General features: G+C 45.3%; 1 protein-coding gene across 3 annotated transcripts in view; it reads left to right on the top strand.

Moving 5' to 3' along the window:
• CAMK1D (calcium/calmodulin dependent protein kinase ID) overlaps nt 1–25,818 on the top strand; it is a 259,065-nt gene that overhangs the window by 216,170 nt on the left and 17,077 nt on the right. For all 3 annotated transcript variants that reach the window (XM_038740956.1, XM_038740957.1, XM_038740958.1), the window contains exon 6: nt 11,266–11,341. In XM_038740956.1, coding sequence (XP_038596884.1) covers nt 11,266–11,341 — 76 coding nt within the window. The remainder of the gene's footprint in view (nt 1–11,265; nt 11,342–25,818) is intronic.

Genomic DNA, 25,818 nt, shown 5'->3' with positions numbered 1-25,818 from the left:
GCAGCATTGAGATGTGACTAGAGAAACTCCCCTCTGCCCAACCAGAACTGGTTAGTGTCTTTCAGTTCTGTGATTTTAAAATCGATTCTTCTTAGGAACATTTTGTCTTTGCTCAGTGGTCCTTGGAGAACCTGTTAAAACATTTTAATTAAGGGAGCTGAGCAGACAGGGAAGGTTAGCTATCCTCTTACTCAGTTCATTGAATGTTTGGCTAGAAGAATAGGGTCCTGGATTCTTCATGAAAAGAATTAAGCTCCAAAAATGAAACCCAGAACCTATAGCCCTGATTTCTCCCCCCTCTTCCCCACCCTGAACCCCCAACCCCAAAATCAGAGCAGCAGGAGAGTGGGAATGTCAGGGATTAGCCAAAACCCATATCCCCTCCTATCCACTCTTATTGCATGGTTTAAAGCATACTCTCTGTCTAGGGTTTCTCCCAGAGTGTCATGACAATTTTGCCAAATTGTCAGGAACTAAATGTTAAAGGGTGGGATTCAAAGCTATAAAACTTCTGGTGTTTCTTTTAAACAATTAATAAACAATGGATGCAGAAGTGTTAGAAAAACAGTTGTGCTTTTTCATGGTTATTGCAGGTCTGGCCCAAATTAGAGCAATAACCTTGTTTGGTAAATTGATTCTTCATATGAAGAATCCATTTAAACACAGTATTTTACATAAAGTGAAGGCTTAGTAAAGAATTAGTAAAAAATCATTGAGTATCTTATTCACAAGGTGGGGAGGTGAAACAAAGGATCTCTCTCTTCTCAGTGATTCTCAGATCGAGAGACAAAACCACTGTGGTTTCAAGTGTGCGGTAGACTGGAATCCACAGAGTGCTGCCATTTCAACCTTGAGGTTCTCATTTTTCCTTCAGGAACGAATGGTAACGCACATTGCTCAGGAATCAAGCTGACCTTGGGTTTAAACCGATTTCCCCCGACCTGCTCCATTAAAAGCTGATGCTGGGTACTCCATTTTTCCATGCACCCTTCTCTCTTCTTTCTCGGTATCTTCCCTTGCCTCTTGTCACTGAAAGTCACCCCTCTTATCACCCTTCTTTTTACCTTTCTTCCCTTTTTCTGTTCAATGGGTATCCCACAGGGCTTAGAATTCAAACTGGTTGCCATTCACAATTGGGTGCAAGAGAGACAGAGCATTCACAGTTTCTAAAGTCCACAAAGATCCAAAATCCGCAATGCCAATCTCCTCCCTCACCACCAGATTTTATTTCATTTTGTGGTATTTAAGTGCTTACTATGTGCCAGGCATTGTACTAAGGGCTGGGGTAGATACAAGATAAGGTTGGATACAGTCCCTGTCCCACATGGGGCTCACAGTCCTAATCCCCATTTTACAGATGAGGTAACTGAGGAACAGAGAAGTGAAATGCCTTGCCCAAATTAACACAGTAGACAAGGGGTGGAGCCGGGATTAGAGTTTCATCTCTTGCTGCTTGTGTGACTGCCCTACTGCTTCTCTTTCATTCAATCTTACTTATTGAGCACTTTGTGCAGAGCACTGTGCTAAGTGATTGGAAGCGTGGCTTAATGAAGCTTAGACTGTGAGCCCACTGTTGGGTAGGGACTGTCTCTATATGTTGCCAACTTGTACTTCCCAAGCTCTTAGTACAGTGCTTTGTATACAGTAAGCGCTCAATAAATATGATTGATTGATTAATGAAGAGAGCATGAGCTTGGGTGTCAGAGAACATGGGTTCTAATCCCTCCTCTGCCACTTGTCTGCTGTGTGACCCTGGGCAAGTCAATTTATCTGTGCCTCAGTTACCTCATCTGTAAAATGAGGATTAAAAGGGTGAGCCCCACGTTGGACAACCTGACTACCCTTTATTGACCCCAGCGCTTAGAATAGTGCTTGACACATAGTAAGAACTTAACAAAGCCCATAATTATTATCATTAGTTGAAGCTCTTCCTCCAAAGCTGCTCCTTCCCTGGTTGCCACGCTATCTTCCCAGCTGACTCTTGGAGGTATTTTAGTGAACCTCATCTGTTTATTAGGGAAAAACAGAAAATGAAAAACCCGGTTTCTCTGGGTGCTAACCCTGGCTTACTATCTAGGGGTAGGGCACATCTTTGAACTTCTTCTAACAGCTTCTACTCTTTGCAAAATCGGCTGACACCGAGGCCGGGCCGAACACCTGAAAAATGCCAAAGTTGAAGAAGCAGGTTTTCAAACAGCACAGCCGTCTTCTGCGCTAAGGGTATTATAATCCCCTTCCTTCCTCTCCCCCTCGTCCCCCTCTCCATCCCCCAAATCTTACCTCCTTCCCTTCCCCACAGCACCTGTATATATGTATATATGTTTGTACATATTTATTACTCTATTTATTTATTTATTTTATTTGTACATATCTATTCTATTTATTTTATTTTGTTAGTATGTTTGGTTTTGTTCTCTGTCTCCCCCTTTTAGACTGTGAGCCCACTGTTGGGTAGGGACTGTCTCTATATGTTGCCAATTTGTACTTCCCAAGCGCTTAGTACAGTGCCCTGCACATAGTTAGAGCTCAATAAATACGATTGATGGTGATGATGATAATCCAGTGAGGGGTTGGACAGCAAAGATTATTTGCAGATAAACAGCAGTAGGGGGAAGCTGCGCTTCCACTTATCGACCTCTAGGTGGCGCCGTTAGTTATCATGACTGATCTCATACCTGCTCTTTCTATAGGTTCTGTTTCTATAGGGTGCTTTGGGCAATGTAATCAATCTGTCATTTACCGATAATTTACTATAGGCAGAGCACTGTACTAAGCTCTTTGAAGAGTACTATGTAGCGCAGTTGGTAGAGAGAAGCAGTGTGGCTCAGTAGAAAGAGCCCGGCCTAGGTCATGGGTTCTAATCCTATCTCTGCCAATTGTCAGCTGGGTCACTTTGGGCAAGCCACTTAATTTCTCTGTGCCTCAGTTCCCTCATCTGTAAAATGGGGATTAAGACTGTGAGCCCCATATGGGTCAACCTGATTAGCTTGTATTCCCCCCCAGCACTTAGAACAGTGCTTGGCATCTAGTAAGCGCTTAACTAATGCCATCATTATTGTTATTATTATTAGGTTCCCTACCCACAATGAGCTTGCAGTCTAGAGGGGGAGACAGACATTTATATAAATAAATTACCGCTATGTACTTAAGTGCTTTAGGCTGAAAGAGGGGTGAATAAAGGGTGCAAGTTCAAGTGGAAGGGTGATGTAGAAGAGGGTGAGGGAAGAGGAAATGAGGTCTTAGTCGGGGAAGGCCTCTTCAAAGAGATGTGCTTTTAATAAGACTGGCTCTCTGAGGCCTTTGGTTCTACTGCTGCCCACAAATATTCAGCTGGCTTCGTGAGGTTAGCCCGGTTGCCTAGAATTCCAGCACCAAGCTAGAATAACAGGACCAGGACTTAAACCCTCGTCTCCTCCTTCCCATCATGCACGTTAGTGCTGCAGCATGCTCTGAGATCTGATTACCCCCTTCCAATAACCTGGGCAGTTGCTGCGAACTCAGACTGCTTGCTGGAGTTTCTGGGAGCAGGAATTCTGGAGCTTTTGGGAATTAGTAATACCCTAGCAGGTGGAACGAGGGGCAGAGCAGAAGTAGAGCTCAACAGCCGGGCTCCCACTGCCCCATTCTTTCTCAGCCCATCTCCCTAGAGAAATGTAGCCTATTCACCCAGTAATAATAATAATGGCATTTGCTAAGCACTTACTATTTGCCAAGCACTGTTCTAAGCACTGGAGTAGATACAAGGTAATTACATTGTCCCATTTGGGGTTCACAGTCTTAATCCCCATTTTACAGATGAGATAACTGCAGCACAGAGAAGTTAAGCCTACAGTCACACAGCTGACAAGTGGCTGAGCTGGGATTAGAACCCACGACCTCTGACTCCCAAGCCTGTGCTATTTCCACTAAACCACGCTGATCCTCTTTACCCAGTACTTCAGTGTCCTCCACATACTAATCTGGCATTCATTCTGCGACCAGCCTCCAGACCCACTGGACTCCTTGACTCAGCTCTCAGAGTGAGTCAAGTCAAAATGGGCTTCCACTGAGTTAACTGGGATGGATTTGGGAAAAGGTGCTTCTCAGGGGAAATTCCTTCATCTCCTCTCTGAGCCTCTGCTGGGACAACGGCCTCCTCCACTCCATAGACTAAATCCCTGTGGCTGAAAGTGTCCATCTGGCCCAGCCCCTTGCCTCCGGAAAGCTTCACCCCTAAACCGTCTCAGACGGACAAGACTATTTTTAAAGATACAAGAGAAGGATATTTGGCCGGTTGTTTATTCCCCATCTCCTCACGCCATTGGTGGGGGTGGGTGAAGGGGGAGTTCTCACCCATCATTAATCCCCAACACAACTCCAAGACCGCTATATTTACTCTATTTTGAGTCCTCCGTGTCAGCCTTGGAACTTGATTTGCTGGGGCTCTCCCAAGACTGTTTTTTAGTTTTTTGGGGGGTTTTCTCAGAAGGACGGGAATGGTAATGCAGGGCCTGTGGTGTGCATTGGGGAGGTGGTGAGGCCAGATGAGAAGGCAAGCAGCATCCTGCACCCTGTCCTCTTTGAAACCGTCACAGCACTGGCTAGCCATTTGTGTTCCTGGGACTCACTTCTCCCTTTTGAAGTCTAAGCGGAGAGCTTTGTGCTCAGTCCTCAGGAGACAGGCTTGATTCCAACTGAGGTAGCAGCTGCAATGCTGTTGGGAACAGTTTGCCTTAGAGTGCAACAGCTTGAGACTGCAATGGGCAGGCACCTGATCCTGAAACTCTTTTTTTAGGAACATTCCAAATTCTCCCTCCCCCTGCATTCTGGGTCTCTCCCATACTCGGGAATACCAACTGTCCCCACTGCCCCTCCTTTTGTACCTCCCCTGAACTCCGTGTTGGCTTTGGTAACAAAGGAAGAGTAATCCCAGCTAGGAGTGGAATGGGAGGTTTGGCCAGAGACTCATACCGACAGTGGAATTTCTAGCGGCCGGTAATGGTGGAAAAGCAGACCGCACTGCCTCTTTGGCATTACTTTTTGGCAGGCTGCTTCCCCTCAAAGTGCCAGTGGGGATTGGAGCTTGTGGGAATAGGAGGGAGTGGAACCATGCCAGCAAGAAGATGGACCAAGAGACTGGAGAAGAGGAGCCTTCTGGACCTCTTAACTTCCATGACTCCATGAGTTTTTAAGTCAGAGCAGACGTGAGAGATTCCTCATTTTAATCTCTGCTTTGTCTTCTCTGCCAGCTACTTCAATTGCATCAGGGAAAAGCTATGGGAAAGAGCAACATCTTAGCACCCTGTTTACACTAATAGCCTAGAAGATTTAAACTTTTTTATACTTGAAACTCGAGTCCCTGTCATTGCCACTTAAAATTCCTTAGCAACTGGACTCAGGATGTGGCAAAACCAAGGTCTTTTTGTTCAAGGGAAATCCTTGTACCATCTTTTTGCTTTAATGAAAGACTCTTTAAATCTGTTTATCTGTTGTCCCCACACCAATGCCTGGGGAAGGCAGGGCTTGAATCTCACTCTCAACACAAGAGTTCTATGTGACTTGACTTACTACTTGGCATCAGCGTAAAATGAGGAGCAAACCCCTGTGATAAGTCGCTGAAAAAGGCCATCTTCACGCCTTGCTCCTCCTCCTCCCTCAAGAGGCCATCTTGGAATTCCTAGTGGCAGAAATGCTCTCTGATTTGGTCGCCATTCACATCATCATCATCATCATCAATCGTATTTATTGAGCACTTACTATGTGCAGAGCACTGTACTAAGCGCTTGGGAAGTACAAATTGGCAACAATTCATATGCTTCCAATAGCAAGTTTGTGTTATTCTGTCCATCTGCTTGGAGAAGTAGGGTGTATACACATCAATCAATCCATCGTATTTTTTGAGTGCTTACTATGTGCAGAGCCCTGTACGAGTTATTTGGGAGAATACAATATGACAGAATTAGCAGACAAGTTCCCTGTCCATCACAAGCCTCTCAACCTTGACAGGACTGAGTGTGTACTTATAAACCTCTCCCTTTGTGAAACTGACAGCATACCCATCCCCTGTCCTTCAAAGTCATGTTTCTCATGGAGTCAGGCAGATGGCTTACATCTCAGTCGCTGAGGAGAGGTCAGGGATACCTACAGGTGAGGCCAACAGTGAAACAGAGGAAGCTTGGCTACTGTCAACAACCTCTCATTGCCATCTTGAAGAGTAGTTGGCTGTTTTTGAAACCGTAAACCCATCTTTCAGAGGAAGCTTAAGCTGCTGTTACTCTGTAGTGCTCAGTCGTTTCCCAAAGACAGGCCGACAAAGGTTTCTGTATTACAAGGTTTTGAGGACAAAGTGTGCCCGCTGTTGGGTAGGGACCGTCTCTATATGTTGCAAACTTGTGCTTCCCAAGCGCTTAGTACAGTGCTCTGCACACAGTAAGCGCTCAATAAATATGATTGAATGAATGAATGAGAATTGCGTCATTTGTTTGATGGCTTCGAGTGCCTTCTGTGTGCAGAGCACTTTTCTTGGCTCTTGGGAGAGTTCAGCAAAACGACTTGACATGATCCCTGCTCTCTAGAAACTTACAGTCAAATGGAGGAGCTTGCACTCTGTCCTCTATTGCAAGCACTCTTTACTAAAAAGCCTTTCCATTTTCCTTCTAGTGTGGCCTGAGTAGAAAGAGCACAGGCCTGAGAATCAGAGTGCCTGAGTTCTAATCCTGACTCTGCTACTTGCCTGCTAGTGTGACCTTGAGTGAATCACTGTGCCTCAGTTTCCTCATCTGTACAATGGGGATTTAGTGCAGGGTCTCCTTCCCTTTTATACCATTAGCCCCTTGTGGGACAGGGACTGTGTCTGATCTGATTATCATGTACTTATTCCAGCACTTAGTACAGCACATGGCACAAATCTCCCCATAATTCCAATGCTCATAGGTTCCCATGGTTCTTCGTGTCTCTGAAGGGTGGTGCAGGCTATGTTTCCAGCCAAATAGCAGCTTAGCTCCTCGTACTTCCATCTCAAGGTTGGGGAAACCATAGCCACATCCCCATTTCCAGTAGGAGGTGAGTCCTAGATAGGGGCAGACCTGCTGTTTTTCCAAATAATATTTATTAAGTGCTTATCATGTGCTACGTGCTGGGATGGGTACATGGCTGTGAGACTGGCTTTATTATCTGTCCCACAAGGGGCTTGCGTTCTATTTTATTATCATTCTACAGGTGAGGAAACTGAGTCCCAAGACCAGTAGGCCAGTAGAGGAGCTGGGACTCAGGGCTCCTGACTTGCAGTCACATGGTCTTTCCACAAGGCCACACCAGTTCCTTTGGTGAATTGTGCCACCTCGGAGAAAGGCGTCTTCAGCCACCCCCTGCCACCTCAACCCAACCGGAGCATTGGCCTGCTCACTTATCCTCAAAGGGAGCAGCGCATTCCCTCTCCCTTTCAGGAAAGCAACAGGTTCCAGGAGCTGGCCAGAAGCGAAGACCTGTGACCCACCCAGGAGGGTAACTGGCCAGTAGGTTTTCTGTGAAGATCGGTTGGGCTGTTTTTTTCTTCCTCCTCCCGGGCACAGAGAAAGGGCAATTTAGTTGTTTGAAAAGCAGCATACAATGAAGCTGAAGTTTTTGGAAAAGGCCCGGAGTCTTTCCTTCACAAGGCACATTTGCACTAAATTAATACAAGATAGCTTGGCTCGGGAAAGACATTTTCCATGAAGTGGAATTTTCCATTAGGCAGGTTAGTAGTAAGTGAGCACAACAGTAGTAAATTTCATTACTTGAAAATGCTATAGACCTGCTGGGTTACTGCTGGGACTGTATTAAGGGTGAGCCTCCAGGGCTAGCATCTCACAGCCCTTGGTTGGCCACAATGCATCCACTAAATGCTGTGGCCATGACTTTGAAGCTGGCAAGAATAATGGCTACTTATTCAATTTTGCCCTATTAGATGGAACCAAAGAAATCAACTAACCCAATCCAAGTGTAAGATAGTTAGATCTGCAGCTTTCTTTCCAAATGTTCTCTGGGCCTTTCTCTGACTGGGTTCTATTGATGGTGATGTTGTGTGGCAAGCTGAGCCCTGAGCCCAGTTCAAGTGTAAGATAGTGCTTTCATTCATTCATTCATTTATTCATTCATTAATTCAATCATATTTATTGAGCACTTACTGTGTGCAAAGCACTGTACTAAGTGCTTGGGCTTTCTTTCCAAGTGTTCCTTGGGCCTTTCTTTGACTGGATTCTGTTGATGGTGATGTTGTGTGGTGAGCTGAAACCTGAGAGGTGAACGACTCAAGTGATTATTAAATATACCCTTAAAGAGAGATAAGGAGCCAGTGTGGTCATTTGGGGTTGTTTTTCTTTATTTGGAGGGATTCGTGGAAATGTGTCTATTGTCCAAGTAGTATAACCCAGCTTGTTTGGGCTGACAGACCAAGAGGAGAAAAGGATGCTGGGCAAGAGGACCCAAGGAAATGATTCTAGAATAGGCTTCCGGCCCACCCACCCACATCCCATTGGCTGTAACTCTGAACCCTGGGAAGGAGGGTCTGATGCCAAGAAGGAGCTCCCAGAAGCAAAGCTCTACAGTTGGCTCTTTCAGAGTGAACTTTATTGCCACCATCCCAAACCCAGTAGTGGTGGGTGGTTGTTATTCTAGGGCAAAGGACCCAGGTGGCATTGTGGACCAGCCAGAGAAAGATCGCTTTTGCGGTGTTCCTAAAGTGCATCAGCATTTGCAGGCCTGAGCACCCGGACCCCAGAGCAGAGAATCCCCAGTGGTGATGACATCTTAATCTATTTGGGGTAGCAGTCTTTGCCCCTTTGAAAAGAGGACTTTAAAGGGACCAAATAGAGGATGGGGGTCTCCAGCTTTGCCTGGTCCCTCCACCACCACCCCCAGGTTGAGAAACCACAGAACACCCTGAAGGGAGGAAGGGGAGGAAGAAGGAGGAGAAATGAGGAGGAAAGAAGACGGGCCAACTTGAATCATGAGAGTTTGGAGAGACAGTGGAGAGCAGTTTCATAGGCTACAGTGCAGCAGTGGTAAGTTGTGTTCAAGCAGAAGTGTATTGAAAAGGACTAGAGCATTTTCAACCTCAACAATCTCCCCTCCATGTCCAGAGGTCATGGGTCAGTCTGAGGTGTTGTATGTTCCCCAGGATGATGGCTGAGGGATGACTGGGAACCCTGGAGAGGAAATTCGGTTGACTGTCGGAGAGGAAATGTGTTTTCTGCATTTCTGGTTTATGAAAAGAGAGTTCCCAAAGGAGTCTTTGGAATGTTTCAAAATCCCCCCCCCTACCGCCCCCACCACTATTTTTGGGGGGGAGGATGATGATGGAGGAAAGTTAGAGAGAGTAAAGGTCTGACTGTCTCTTAGCAGTCAGGGCCATCACTGTGGTGGTTACTGTCCTGGAGTCACAGCAACATGGAAATAAATCCAGAGAGAAAGCTCGAACATGGATTCCTGTATGGATCAGTGTTGAGACCTGTCTGACAGGTGGAGTAAATTTTCCCTGCTCCTCTAGCTCCTTCAATACTCTGCTCTCTCCTGCCTGTCTGTCCCCTGATTCAGATGCACAGGCTGACTAATCTTAGCCCATCTGTTCAACAGATATCGTGGCTGCAGATATTTAGCGGGGTGGGGGTAGGGAGGTGAGAGACATTTGGAATCAATCAAGCAGTGGTATTTATTGAGTGCTAATTGTGTGCAGAGCACTGGACTAAGCCCTGAGAGAGACTACACATATGGGAATTAGACATGGTCCCTATCCCCTGTGGGGGCTTATGATCTCAAAGTATAAGCGAGGAGAAGGGACCGGAGATAGGCACAGCAGGAATGTGAGACATCGAAACATAGCACAGACCAAAACACAGAATCAAAACAAAAATCAGTAGGGCACTGTGGCTAGAAGAGCGGACTATTCGGCTGAGTTCAAGACACGCCCATATCCATGGCAGCCGCTGCAGCAGCCACCTGTCTTGCTGTGGTTTTGTGGAGGCTTCTTGCTGTAATTTGTGCCAACTTGGACTTGTATCTCTCCTAGGGGGTTGGGCATGTGCCATTCTGGCTCTGTCAGCTCACCCAGAGGGGAAGCCTCGTTCATTCTTTTGCTCTTCTGAACCTTCTGCTCCAACTTAGTAACGGAGGTGGGTGAGGTTCTGTCCAACCATGTGGTTTGCTTGAGTCGGCTGCAGCTAGGTCCTATTTCAGCCACAGGAAGCACGTTTACATTCACCCTCTTGACACTGTCTTCTTAGGGTCATTCCTTTGGAGAAGGAAATGGAAGCTCAGAAGGTCATTGAGCCTAAGAAGGAATCTTTAACTGGCATGGAAAGAAGATGGACACCAGAGCTACCTCCCAGTGATTCATAAGAATGGGGATGCATACTAAACGTTGTGATGTTTGTTAAGCACCTACTAGTTGCCAAGCACTTTACTAAACAGTAGGGGAGATTCAGGAAAATCCAGTCAGACACAGAGCTCACCCGCTAATAGGGAGAGGGAACAGGTATTTAATCCCCATTTTATGGCTGAGGAAATTGAGGCCCAGGGAAGTTAAGTGACTTGCCTGAGGTAACACAGCAGGAAAGTGATGGAGCCAGGATTAACAGCAGTGTAGCATAGTAGGAAGAGCATGAGCTTGGGAGTCAAAAGACCTGGGTTCTAATTCCAACTCTGCCACTTGCCTGCTGTGTAACCTCTGGTATGTCACTTAGGGTACATATGTACCTCAGTTTCCTTATCTGTAAAATGGGGATTAAATACCTGCTTCCCTTTCTACTTAGACTGAGAGCCCGATGAGGGACGGGGCTGTGTCCGACCTGATTATCTTGTATCTACCTCAGCCCTTAGGACAGTGCTGGGTGCATTATAAGTGCCCAACAATACCACAATTATTATTATTGCTATGAGAACCAGAGGCACCTGACTCCCAGTACTGTGGAAAACAGAGGCACTTTGAGGTCAAATGATACCTGCCACCAGAGAGTAGGAATGGGGTGCAGGATCCCCAGCTCCTAGATTGAACTCTGACCAAGCAGGTCAAAGGTCCAGATGTGCACCAGGCAGGATTTTGATTTCCGATTATAATTTCCTCTTTCTCCTCCCAGGAACAGAGGTTTCTCCATTTTACCAGGGGGGAAAGCTAGCTTAGTCAATTTTCATCATTTCAGTTTTTCTCACCTAAAGGAGCATTCAACCCCCTGGCAAAGTGAAAGAAACTTTCATTTGGCTTTTGGCTATTTCATTTAAATTTGATTGGGTTTACTTTTGCTCTTTTAACAGCTCCTGAAGTCCTAGCCCAGAAACCCTACAGCAAAGCAGTGGACTGCTGGTCCATCGGTGTGATTGCCTATATTCTGTAAGTACTTATCCTCTCTGCTCGGTTCCTTTGAGCATTGTGATGGTCCATCTCTCCAACAAGCTTCTTCCTTCCCTTGCTGATCTGCTGCCACCCTCCTTCTGCCAATGGGAGTGAAATGACCAGCCGCCATGAGAGAGTTGGTCATTCATTCCATTCGCAGTACAAATTAGCAAGGGCCTGCATTTAAAGCCAGCAATGGGAAGGGAAAGTATGAGGGGTATCCTGATTTCATTGCTGCTGTCAAATAATCTTTGGTGTTACTAAATGCTTATGTAATGATAAATGAGAAATCAATTAATAGTATTTATTGAATGCTTACTGTGTTCAGAGCACTGTACTAAGAGCTTGGGCAAGTACATTACAACGTAGTTGGTAGGTGTGACCTGACAACAAGGACCTTACTGGCTGCAGATTAATGATTCCCTTTCTCTAATACCCTCAGCATTGCTTATTATCGGAAGCAGCAAGACAAACTCCCAATCACCTCGGTGCCTGAAAGATTTACCCTACAGGAGAGGTACCCTGAGCTCCCCTTGGATTGCTTAGGACACTTCTTCCCAGACCCCTCTTTTTCTTTTTCCTTCCTTTCTTGGGACATCACTCTCCCGGGCAAAGGAAGTGGGCCCTGCAACCAGGTAAGAGCCTTCCACTGCTGGGATTGGCTAGGATTGTTCTGTTGCCATGATGATTTAGAGTGGAGCTGATCCTTCCCCAGCTTGATGTTGGTAAGATTTGCCAAAGCATCATCTAGGTGAAATCGGATCTGCTGTTAGGAGGCTGGTAGAGTTAGTACTCCCCGACTTCTCAGATCAGCCCAAAATGCTTTATACCCTCACAGAATTCCTCAGGGTTTAAATTTCATAGTCACCCAGCCGTGGGCAGACAATCCCACATTGTTTGCCCTGATGCCTGACATCCCCGCTTCAAACTCTCCTGGGGCATCTGATTTCAGGATGGGATCCTGGGTCTCTGTTTCTATGGTCCTGCCATGGTGAACCATTTCGGCTCCAAGCCCATCCCCTAACATTTGCCGCTTGCAAATCCGGATCTGTATTGGTCCTCCCAGGTTGACGAAGCTAGCCCCAGGCAAGGAAGCTGAGAGAGGAGCCCTGTTAGAGGATGAGAACTTCCTTCCTGTCCTTAACTCACTTCCCGCCCGTTCTTTCCTCTCATTGGTTCCTCCATCTCAATACCAGCCAGGCTAATGGCTGCTGGCTCCACACAGAAGCAAGCCAAATTGCATTGGTAATAACAGCCGAAAAGGAAAGGAGTGTTTTTTTTAAGACTGAGTAACATTTTTGAAGCAACGTTATGATTTTCATTTGCTAAACCTCGCATAACTTGAGCTTGGACTGCCACACGAGTGACTGCAATGCACATCTCAACATTAGACGGGCTCCTATCCCCGGCTACCCCTTTTGGGTAAACATTTCTTGCTCTCTTAGTAAAAATAACTTGTCGATGACATAGGTCTATTTTGGTCTCTATACTAATTGCCATATTCTCCATCAGTGAGGAAGGATAGATTTTTTCCCCCTCACTCAAGAGTATTTAACTTTTAGCTGTAATTATGCTTTATAGGTCCTTCCACTCCCTCCTATCACAAAGCATTTTACATTAGAAAAAAAAAGCCCGGCAATCAGTCTGAGAGCAAGCTTGGTGGAGTTTGCAGCTATCTGGGCATGGGGCAGTTGCAGAGATGCCTGATGGCTTTGCTTTGAAGGACCAGTTTTGCAGTCCAGGCAAGAGTGCATTAAGGCCCAGGATCAGAACAAGAACCAATCAGTGGTATTTATTGAGCGCTTACTGTGTGCAGAGCACCGTACTAAGCACTTGAGGGACTATAGGACAACAGAATTAGCAGACACATTCCCTGTCCATAACAACTTTACAGTCTAGAGGGGGAGACAAGCATTAATATGAACAAACAAATAATTTATAATGTATACTTTAAAGATATGTACATAAGTGCTATGGGGTTAGGAGTGGGGCTTCAAATCCACACCTGATTAGCTAAAGCGACTTAAGGGATCATTTGAGTTTTGGAAAAACTGTATATTTCTCCTTAAGGCCTCAAAATGCCTACACTTTTATTTCCTTCCTTCCTGCTTTCCCACATGGTTATGCTTCAGGGAGGAGGCTAGACCCTTAATCTCCATTTTTCAAATGTGAAAATTGAGGCAAAAGTTCATCAACTGGGCCGTTATTGCCAGAGTTCTGACGTCTAGTTCATCAACATGTTCAACAAAATGTATTTATTAAGTTCCCAGCTCTTCAGACAGGCATCTAACAGAACAAGGTAAACAGACCCTGTCCCTATCCTCAAAGACCCTACAAAGACATCGCAATTCATTTTGGGCTGAGAGTAGTCATCGTCAACATCATTAGTATTTATTGAGCACGTACTATGTGCAGAGCACTGTACTATGTGCTTAGGAGAGTACAACAGAGTTGGCAGACACTTTCCCTGCCCACAACAAGCTTACAGGCTAGAGGGAGTCTCTCATCTTTGTTCAGAAGCAGTTTTTATAAAGTAGTGTAGAGACATCGGTTGGTTCTTTACTAAACTCTTCCACTGCAGTTTGCAAAGTAATTTGAATGAATGTTCATTTTGACATTTACGAACACATTTAGCTTAACTTGCAGTTCTAATGGAAATTTGAACGCACACCAAGAATCGGTGCCTAATTTGAATTGCGCTCTCCATTTTTCTGTGGTTTAGTGTGGTCCATGCCAAAGCTTCTCCCCATTACCCTGCAGAATTGCAAGTTGGCTGCTCTCAGTTCATGCTTATGTGTTGGAGAATTGTGCCAGTGGAGCAGGTCTTCAGCAAAATCAGAGTGGCACAATATTGGTCTTATTTAAAAGCTAATATAAATTATAATAAACCAAACACTAGCCAAGAAAATCCATGGGTTCCCCCATTTTCTCCATATGTTCTCTTATCTAGCTCCCCTATCTGTATCCCTTCATTCTTCCTCTTCTGGCCTTCTCTTTCTTTAACCCTGCTGATAATAAAGGTATTTATTATTATGGAAGCCGAATAGCCTAGTGGGAAGAGTACCAGCCTGAGAGTCAGAGGCTTTGGGTTCTAATATCGTCTCTGCCACTTGTCTGTTGTGTGACCTTGGACAAGTCACTTCACTTCTCTGTATCTCATTTCCCTCATCTGCAAAATGGGGACTCAATTCCTGTTCTCTCTCAGACTATGAGCCCCATGTGGGATCTGATTATCTTATATCTACCCCAGTATTTAGTATAGTGCTTAACAAATACTATTATTATTATTGCTATTATTATTATGTGTAAATATGTACAATGTGCCAAGAACTGTGCTAAGTACTAGGATAGATGTGTTACAATCAAATCAGACGTGGGGCTCCCAGTCTAATAATGATAATAATTGTAGTATTTAAGTGCTTACTGTACTCCAAGCACTGTGCTAAGCATGGGGTATATGAAGAATATAATCAGATCAGATACAATCTCTGTACTACATGTAGCTCACAGTCTAATGGGGAGGGAGAACAGGTATTTAATCTCCATTTTACAGAGAAGTTAAGTGACACAGAGAAGTTAAGTGACTTACCCAAGGTCACACAGCAGGCAAGCAATAGAGCTGAGATAAAAACTCAGGTCCCCTGATCCCTGGGCCAGGGCTCTTGCCATTAGGCCATGTTGCTTTTCTAAAGGGGAGAGACAGAACTGGTACTTAGCTCTCATTTTATAGATGAAGAAAGTGAGGCACAGAGATGTTAAGTGACCTGCCCAAGGCAACGCAGCAGCAATCTCAAACCAGGAAACCAGCTTGCAGAATCACATGGAGGGGCCCCTCATGATGTGCCCTACCCTACCAGGCCACACATAAGCTCCTTTCCCCCATCCTCTGTCTCTCAAATGCCACAGCGTAGATAGTGAGAAGCAGCGTGGCTCGGTGGAAAGAGCACGGGCTTTGGAGTCAGAGGTCATGGGTTCAAATCCCAGCTCTACTAATTGTCAGCTGTGTGACTTTGGGCAAGTCACTTAACTTCTCTGTGCCTCAGTTGCCTCATCTGTAAAATGGGAATTAAGATGGTGAGCCCCCTGTGGGACAACCCAATCACTTTGTAACCTCCACAGTGCTTAGAACAGCGCTTTGCAAATAGTAAGCGCTTAACAAATGCCATTATTATTATAGTCAGGAGGCACTAAGGCAGTGACTTTGATAGACTGCTGATGAAGAATTGGTGAGCATGGCCCCCCTTGAACCCCCACCACTAGCACCTTTCACCCCCCCATGTGTCCCCTCCCTAGCTGCCCATGTGGGCTCCTACCTTTAGGATGCATAATTTATGTGTTACACTTAACGGTTGGGTCGGGGATCATCTATATGTAGCTGTTGGGAAGGAAGACAGGACTGGGGACATCCTGAGGGGAGGAGAAAGGTAGAGCAATGGACTGTGGGGACAGTGGCCCCCAAGCTGGTGGCCTAGAAAGGCAATGTATTTTCTCTCTAGAAATTGAATCAAGATGCAATTGGGCAACATCTTATTTTCATTGATTAAACCAATGCCAGAACACAAAGCCCAACCTGCCTTGAGAGGCCAAATCCAGCAGAGGAAGTTATTTTTGAATTCCAACTATTATTTGGGCAAGTGTTCAGCTGTCTAACAGATCAAAACCTGGTGGTGGGGAAGAAATTGAGTGAATTTTAGATGCAAAGATGTCATCTGTAACAGGCCGCTGTTTCAGAGCAATCAGCTAATATTTAGTTTTAATCACCCCCAGACTGCTATTTTCCACCACACCCCTTAGAAAAGCTGTCCCAAGTGAGAATTCATTTTAGCTGCCTGAAACTGGCCCTTTTTTTCCCCTGGAGCTCAGTTCTGATGGTTGTGATGCTGATCTCTGGGCTAGGGGGCCCAATCTCTCTTCGTTGATTCTTGACACACACACCGAGGAATTGGCCCAGCTTAAAAGTGGTTTATATCAGCTTTCTTTTAATTGGGTCTTAAGATCCACCTAGTTGGGCTGGTGCCTAAAATTCTGATCCCTGGACAAAAAGGATTAGGCTAATGGAAGCCCAAAATAGAAAATTATGTTATAACCATGGAAGTCAGCCCTTAGGTTAAAGCCCGGTGATTCACATTAGTCTCTGATGGTTTAGGCTACATAGCCCCTTAGCTAGTGGTAGACCTTTCTAACTGTTTCAACTAAATTAGACCCACGCTTCCTCTTCTTCAAGGCTGAAAGACATTTTACTCTTTCCGTTGCCCTGGCCCAAGTTAGCAAAAATGTTCTTTGCTCAATGACTTATTCCTTTCTTTTTCTTTTCCACTTCTTTCCCTATACTGTGGCTTGGCCTCTGCTTTAAAGACCTTGTTCCAAGAGCAGACAATGTGTGAGCAGCATTTCCATATAGAATGTGAAAACTCCAGATTCTCACAGAACCATTCAATGAGGTTGTCAAAAAAAAGAGCTAAGTTTGCCAGTTACCTGAACTATTTTTAAAGCAAATACACCCCTTCCTCATCTCCCACCTCTCCTGTACAAATACACCCCTTTCTCCTATAACTTGCAATGTGAAACTCACCCCAGGCTTGCGTCCAAAATGTTTCTTCAAACCCTACAGGCACAGGATTCCAGTGGGGTTGTGTTCCTTAATTCCCTAGCTCTGTCCAAGTGCATAGTGAAAATGACATTCTGGCAGACCTGAGGGTAATAAAATTAACATCCTTTATTACTGGTCCAACATGCAGGCAAGTGACTTTTTGTGAGGTGGAACCAAGCAGTTACTCGCTGAAAGACACCCTGAGGGTGAGGTAAAAAAAAAAAAACAAAACAGAACATGCAGAGTCATTGAAGCTATACTGGTTGCTCTTCTCTGCCTTTTGCTGCTCTGGGCCTGGGCGCATGTTGGGCCCCTATGGCAACAGGCCCGGGCCTGAGTTTTGACTGGCTGGAGGAGAGAACTCAAGCCATGGACTGTGGAGACAGTGGCCCACCAAGATGGTGGCCTAGAAGGGCAATTAATTTTTGGCTCAGATATGGTCACCGCCACATAACTGCAAGCCCTTGAAAGGTCGAATTGCAAATCAGCACGACAATGCACTTTATTCTTCCAGCTCAAAGGGAATTGGGTTCACTTTCAATCAGTCAATCAGTGGTGTTTATTGAGTGCTTACTGTGTGCAGAGCACTACTGAGCACTTGGGAAAGTAAATACAGCGGAGTTGGTAGGCATTTTCCCTGCCCACAGGGGGAGACGGACATTAAAATAGATTAGAAATAGGGGAAATAATAGAGTATAAGGAATATTTATATAAGTATTATAAGGCTGGGGTGACTATCAAAGTGCTTAAAGGGTACATAGCCAAGTTCATAGTCCAAAATCTGACCATCATTTTTCCCCTCTCCTGCTGTCTGCCCTCTTCCCCCCAGGAAATGGTCTTTGGTGATAGTTTCACTGTTGGAAAGGCATATGGAGTTTTAAAGCAGAAACAGTACCAGAACTGGGCAAATGGAGGCTCTGGACAAGTTCATTCCTGCCAGGCCATGCTTCTGAGCTGTAGAGATAACGGGAGTTTAAGGAGCAGCAGTATTGGCTGGTGGAATAGTTCCACTCCTTAAACGAACCTGGCCAGGACATTTTCTCTCTAGGGTCGTAGATATTTACCCTGTCAGTGGCCCTACATGGGTGAAGCAGGGGCTTCCCCAACATGGCTGGGCCCCGAACCGTTGTCTTGTCTTTCGCCTATCCTTAATGCTCGCCTTGAGCACAAAACACTGAACTAAGAACTCTAAGGGCTTTGAGTCTCGCTACTGTCAGTTTCAGATGAGGAGGGGCGGTTTGGGGATAGGAATCAGGCTGATTTTTCCCTTTTAGAAGTTATTATTCTTATTAATACTACCTTATTCTCTGGGAGAAATGACACCCTCACAACATCCCACTTTCCATTCCTGCCCTCTCCCTCCCGCCTTCTGAATCCTATTTCAGTGCTCATTTGCTGACACCTAGTCACTTAAACTTGCTTTACTTCCATTCTTTAATAACAATGTTAAAGCAGCATGGCCTAGTGGAAAGAGCACGGGCCTGGCAGTCACAGGGCCTGGGTTCCAATCCCATCTCTACTACCTGCCTGCTGTGTGACCTTTGGCAATTCACTCAACTTCTCTGTGCCTCAGTTTCCTCAACTGTAAAATGGGAAATCAATACTTGTTCTCCTGTCTACTTAAACTGAGAGCTCCATGTGGTAGACAGTAATTGTGTTATTTGTTTAGACATCGAATCCCCATTTTGCAAATGAACCTGAGACCGAGCAAAGTTAAGTGACTTGCCTAAGGTCGCACAGCAGGCCAGTGGTGGACCTAGTATTAGAACCCAGGTCCTCTGATTCCCAGACCCATGGTCTTTCCACTACGCCATACATCTTCATCATCTGAGTAGTGAGAGTCACTTTTCTTAAACCCTCCTTCCCACAGAGCTCTGGGATTACTGTCGGGAGAGCCCTTAGTACTACGAAGGATGAGGAAGAGTGCTTGCCATGGCTATGCCGTGGTATCTGAGAAGGGTCGGCTGATCCATCACAGTGAGCAGGGGGAACAGTTACCTCAGTGACTCTTGTCACTTGAGCAGTTCCCCCTACATGGCCCTCCCCCTCCTCCTATGCCTGCTGCTTCTCCGATGAAGTTCCTCTTCTGGGTGTTCTCCTCCCCATTCCAAAACTTCAACACATGCAGTCCCAACACTACAAAGCACAAATATTCCTTGCCTAACACCCCTGCATCCTATGAGCAAGGCCACCATAAGCACTCCATTATCTCTGCCACTACCCTCCGTGTCCCATCATGCGTGTGTGTGTGTGTGTGTGTGTGTGCGCACGTGCACACACACCCCCTTTTCTTTGGGGAGTGTCCACACCAGTATTTAATAGGAGTGGTAACATTTTTGATTTCATTCCTAGGGGCCAACCTATGCTTTTCAATGGGACAGCCCCCAGTGCAACCTACCCCCGCTTGTTTTTGAAAATTAGTTTCTTTGGAACATCCATTTACTTTTTCCTTCTGCTCCCCTTAAAGGAGAAGATTCCCATCCAAGGGGATCTTACTTGGGGAAGGCCGGGAAGAGGGCAGGGAAGGGCTGGATAACAGCTGCTTGAACAATGTCTGGGAGTAACGTGTCCTCCCCCAGGCTCAAATTTAGTCCTGGACTGCAAAGGCGGGAAACTGGTGCCAGCCCATACTTGACTGAGATCCCCACAGGGAAAACCAGGCATTTTCCCATTGGAGAGATCATTTATTGTTTACTTTGTGAGGGTTAGGAGGTGGCCTATGAATATAGAGGCAAACTAATCCCTTCATACCACACATTTTTACTTTTTCGACTTACAGCTGTCACTACAAGCCAGGTTTCATTTCAGAGTGAATACCCAAAACTGGGACTTCCTATTCCCTGCCATGGCTAGTGGTGTTTGATCCTCCTTGAATTTATACTTGACAGTGTATCTATATAGTCTGTCACTACACAGGTAAGATGGAGACAACAGCTTGCCAATTTATCTAGGGTAAGGATGGCTTTTTACTAGGTCACCCAAGTTAGGCTGGAGCTTTTTTGACCACTGTGGCAAAACACTGGCTGCCCACATCCCTGACTGCTTTGTCAGTCAATGATTGGTATCTTTTGAGGTATTTGTTAAGTGCTTATTATGTGCCAGGCACCATACTAAGTGCTGGGGTAGATACAAGCTAATCAGGTTGGACATGTCCCACATAGGGCTCACAGTTTTGCATACCATTTTACAGATGAGGTAACTGAGGCACAGAGAAATTAAAAGAGACTTTCTCCCAAAAAGGAGGAGAGGAGAAAGTTTCACACAGGAGACAAGTGGCAGAGGCAGGATTAGAACCCAGGTCCTTTGACTCCCAGGTTTGTGCTCTTTCTACCAGGCCACACTGGGCACTTACTTTGTGCAGAGCACTACATTTAAGCCTTTGGAAGAGTACAGGAAAGTAGTCTCTAGACTGTAAGCTCACTGTGGGTACGGAACATGTTTACCAACTCTGGTGTCTTATAATAATAATAATAATAATAATAATGGCATTTTTTAGGCACTTACTATGTGGAAAACACTGTTCTAAGCGCTGGGGAGGTTACAAGGTTGTCCCCTGGGGGGCTCACAGTCTTAATCCCTATTTTACAGATGAGGTCACTGAGGCCCAGAGAAGTTGTGAGTTGCCCAAAGTCACACAGCTGACAATTGGCGGAGCCGGGATTTGAACCCATGACCTCTGACTCCACAGCCCGTGCTCTTTCCACTGAGCCATGCTGCTTCTTTCTTCTCTCTCTCTTGTACTCTCCCAAGCGCTTAGTACAGGGATCTGCACAGAGTAAGTGCTTAGTAAATTCCACTGAGTGATACAAGAGAGTTGGTAGATGTGATCCTGGCCCTCAGGAAGCTTACAACCTAATGGAACTTTAGCACCAATAGATATCCTGGAGAAACTGGATTCATTGTAACCAGACAGGAGGAACTGTTGTTATGGATGGAGTTCCCCCCAATCCCCTTCTAACCTTAAGTGTGTAGTTTTTCTTTTTGGTTGCTTATCCTTCTTGTCTCAGTGTTTAGTTAATGCTGTGCTTTCCAGGGTGGTGGTGGTGGCTGTGGAGAGGTGGTGGTGGAGGGGAGGGAAAGATACTATTGGCTATGGGCACTTTTGCCCTCCCTCTCCACCTAGGAGCAGAGACGAATATGTGCTGGGAGCATGTGCCCCCTCGGTATGCAGCATGTGGTATCCATTCAAGGCCTTGCTGATGTCACTCACTTCATATGTCCATGGTAGAGGGTGAACTGGTAAAGATTCGCAGGGCTGTCGGGCTTGGTTCTGTCACATCGTATAATCGAGATGGACAGAAACTCTAAAGAGATTTATTTTTTCTTTTGCCATTGCTAATAAGAAGCCAAGGAGAGATTCAATTACACACAGGCCAAGGATTGGGGAATTGTAAAAACTTAACCAATACCGCAACATGATTCATTGAAGACTTTTTTGTGTGTTAGTCTTTGAGCGCAATGCCCGAGAAATTTGCCCGGAAAGCAGTTTTGATATTTTCCATGGTTTCTGGGGAAAAGAGCATGGGATGACCATATTGAAGAACTCTGTTCTGCTGCGTGTCATTTCAGCCCATCCATCCATCCCTCCCTCCGTCCCGCTGGCCATGCTGGGTATCATCATCTGGGAATTGCCATGAGAGTCCGGCTGTGCCATGCAGCCCTGAGGGCACAAGGAGGTTCCGCTCCCGTTGCCACTCTTCTCTGCTCCACTCATTCACATTCATCTCGGCTAGGAGGTCCAGATTGTCTAGATTTGAAAATCCTTCCAGTAGATTCCCCTGCTCCTGAAGACCCAGACAGGGGAGCAAGTAGAAGTAGTCTGGAAGAACATTATTGCTATCTTGTAATAAACTACTATGCCATAATCACTAGGGGAAACTAACCGGGGCCTCCTGATGGAAGTTTTTGTGCTGGTGCAGCGATATTTTTTCCAAGACAAACAGTGCAGTGCTGATTCAACTGGCATGGTCATGCAGAATGAAATACCCCTGTATGTGTTCAGATCAAAAGCTTTCTTATTGGCTGGTGGGATGAGGTGGGCGCTGGTATTTTGTGCACGTAACACTGTGTGGCAGAAGGGGAACTATCCTCTTGGTATTTTCCCTCTTATTAGGATGGAATTTGCCCACCAACCCACCCCGTGTAGTGATGTTGGGGCGGGTGGAATTTGACTATAGCTAGATCCAGACCGACACTGATGGGCAGCAGTCCTCCGACTTCCCCTGGGGCAGAACAAGACGAAAGGTTTATAATCCAGAAGTTTTAGAGTAAAATAAGGTAGGGATTACTCTCCCAAGTGTGTGGTACAGGGCTCTGCGCACATTAAGTGCTCAGTAAATATGATTGACTCACTGACAGGTAGGAGGATTGGGAAATACTGGAGAAATCTTCTCCCAGAGATCTTTGGGAACAAGAAGAAAACTGGTTTGGTATCAATGGTGAGGGGTTGCCCTAAGGCAGGGAGTGGATTAGATGATCTCCGGATGCCCCTTTATTTGTCTATTTGGAGTAGTGTTGCCAAGTTGCTTGTTCTCCACTGCCAAGTGTTTTCAGTACTTCAAGAGTTTCTGAAACTCAGGTTTAAACAAGGAAGCAGCATGGCCTATTGAAAAAGATAATAATAATAATAATGTTATTATTTGTTAAGTGCTTACTATGTGCCAAGCACTCTACTAAACTCTGGGGGTGGATACACACAAATCAGATTGGACACAGTCCCTGTTCCACGTGGGGCTCACAGTCTCAATTCCCATTCTACAGATGAGGGAACTGAGTCCCAGAGTAGTTAAGTGACTTGCCCAAGGTCACACAGCAGACAAGTGGAAAGAGCATGGGCTTGGGAGTCAGAGGACCTGGTTCCTAATTCCGTCTCTGCCATGTATCTGCTGTGTGTCTTTGGGCAAGTCACTTAACTTCTCAGTTCCCTCATCTGCAAAATGGGGATTCAATACCTGTTCTCCCTCCTACTTAGACTGTGAGCCCCGTGTGGGACCTGATTATCTTGTATTTACCCCTGCACCTATACAATACTTGGCACATAGTAAGCACTTAAAAAATACCACAATTATTATTATCTGGTCTGGATCGTTTAGATGGGTAAAACAGTGGGCGAGCTATCATAGGGCAAATTAAGAGAAAATGCTTCCACATAGGAACTGAAAATTGCCAGGGGGAGAGAAGATTCCTGTTTAGTACTCCGAGTGTCTAGAGAAATTTTCCAGTACCATTTTGAACCCCACAAGGACTGGTCCTTCTTTCCATCACTCCCCTCCAGAAGAGCACTTTTCTGGTTTATCCTAGACCTGCTGTAGAGAGTCCAGTTTTGGGGTGTTTTTTTTTTCAGTGGTATTTGTTAAGCACTTACTATGTGCCAGGCACTGTACTAAGCACTGGAATAGATACAAGAATAATAATAATGATGGAATTTGTTACGTGCTTACTATGTGCAAAGCACTGTTCTAAGTACTGGGAAGATAATCAGGTGAGATTCAGTCATCCCCACTCTCTAGTATGGCCTCTCTGTGACCATCAGCATGGTCTGTGAGACCCTGAGGTGTGTAGCAGGTAGGCCTGGATTAAATAGCATTTTTCCCAACCAAGAGAGAGTAGTATAAAGTAGAATCTTTGACATAAGTAGAATTTTCTCTTTGTAAAACAGAGCCAAAAAGAGTACAGCTCAACCCCAGTCAGATGTTGATTAGGTAATCCCCACCTCTCCGAACCCTAGGCCCCTTCCACAGCAGACTCACATTTCCCCGTGTCTGTCTGCCTTTCTCATCATGCACTCTTCCATGTATCCAGAATACCGCTTAGAGGAAAATGTCTGGCTGCAACCTCTTAGTCCCTGGTTTCCTTGGGTGACTTCAGTTTATGTTATATACTATGTGCTCGGTGATTTCAGAAGCACATTCTCTCTGCTGGCAGGAAGCAAGCCATTAAAAATGAGGTTATCTAGACTCTTGGGCCCTAAAGCAGCCTTGCAGATGAATCAGAAATATTGATCAGCTGTCAACGAAAATGTCAAATCTAAAACTCACCCCACCCCTCCACTCACTGCCTGGATTCACCGTTTCTGAGATGGGGCTCTCAGGGATCTGGCTGTGATTTTTTTTTTCCATTTTCATTACATTTATAACCGTTTTTATGTGCTCACAGCCTAGTTTCCTTTAGGGCTTAAGTTTGTAAGCCTCAGAGTTTCTTTTATTTTGGAGTAGTGCCTTAGGCTAAGAAGGTCTTATGCTACTGCCTGTTGTCAAACAATTATACTTTAATATCTGGGTTGGTTAGATATTGTTCCAGGACACAAAATCAGTCAATGGTATTTATTGAGTACTTACTATGTGCAGAGCACTGTACTAAGTGCTTGGGCAAGTACAATACAATAGAATTAGCAGACACATTCCCTTGCCCTAATGAGCCTAAAGTCTGGGGGGGTGGGGGGGGGGCGGGGGGGAGACAGACAGACATTAATGTGAATAAATAATTTATATTATATAATTTAAAGATATGTATGTAAGGCTGGGGGGTTGGAGGTGGGTTGAATATCAAATATCCAGAGGTCACAGATCCAAGTGCAGAGATGACACAGAAGAAGAGTGAGCTGGGGAAAAGAGGGCTTGGAAGAGATATGACCTCTCAAAGAATGCTTTGAACGGGGTGGAAGTGGTGGTCAGGGATACGTGAATGGGGAGGTAATTCCATCATCATCAATCGTATTTATTGAGCGCTTACTGTGTGCAGAGCACTGTACTAAGCGCTTGGGAAGTACAAGTTAGCAACATATAGAGACAGTACCTACCCAGCAGTGGGCTCATGGTCTGAAAGGGGGAGACAGAGAACAAAACCAAACATACTAACAAAATAAAATAAATAAATAAATAAATAAATAGAGTAATAATAAATAAATAGAGTAATAATAAAGTAATAATAAATAAATAGAGTAATTCCAGGCTAAGGGGAGCATATGAGAAAGAGGTTGGCGTCGACAGACACAGTGAATAAGCTGCTGCTAGGGGAGTGGAGTGTGCGGAGTGGGATGTAGTAAGGAATCAGTGAAGTGAGGTGAACTTCAATGAGATCTAGTTCCTGTTCACTGGACTTGCAAAATAAATTCAGTGGAAATCAGCAGCTTCTAGTATCAAACTCATCCTTTCACCCCTGAAGGGGAACTGACTCTTGTTCAGGATAGTAAAGTTGGTGGTAAGTTATGCTCTGAGAGAGTGAGTGGCCTCGAAGAAATTCCTCAGGGATGATAGTAGGAGACGGCACTAGGCTAATTTCTCATTCTTGGTCAAGTCGAGTGCAGCTGTTCTACAGTGATAGTTTGGAAATCTACTCTCTAGACTCTTGTTCCTCAAAATAAATTCATCTGATTTGTTTTATAACTTTAAGGCACAGTGTTTTCTCCCTCCTACCTTATCTCACTGTTCTCCTACTACACTCCAGCTCACATACTCTGCTCCTCTAATTCCAGTGTACTCTCTGTACCTTCATCTCTCTCCTCTATCCCGCCATTGCTCCTTTGCCCATGTTCTCCCTCAGGCCTGGAATTCCCTCCCTCTTCATAGCTGACAATCTACCACTCTCCCTACTTTCAAAACCTCCTAAAACTACATCTCCTTCAAGATGCCTTCCCTGATTAAGATCCACTTTTCCCTATCCTTTCTCTCCTCTGCAGCAGCAATGCACTTGCCTATTTACCCCTTAAGCACTTTGATACTCACCTCAGTCCCACCACACTCTAAAATTTTCCATATCTGTAATTTATCTTAAAGTCTCTCTCTCCCTGTGAGAGGGGATTTTATCTCCCAACTCTGTTTTATTTTACTTTCCCAAGCATTTAGTATAGTGCTCTGCACACAGTGAGTGATCAGGGAATACCATT

The sequence above is a fragment of the Tachyglossus aculeatus genome (genome assembly GCF_015852505.1).
Source record: "Tachyglossus aculeatus isolate mTacAcu1 chromosome 12 unlocalized genomic scaffold, mTacAcu1.pri SUPER_6_unloc_1, whole genome shotgun sequence".
NCBI classification, from domain to species: domain Eukaryota; kingdom Metazoa; phylum Chordata; class Mammalia; order Monotremata; family Tachyglossidae; genus Tachyglossus; species Tachyglossus aculeatus.
The sequence above is the reverse complement of the archived record's forward strand: the minus strand, read 5'-3'. Positions and strand labels throughout refer to the sequence as shown.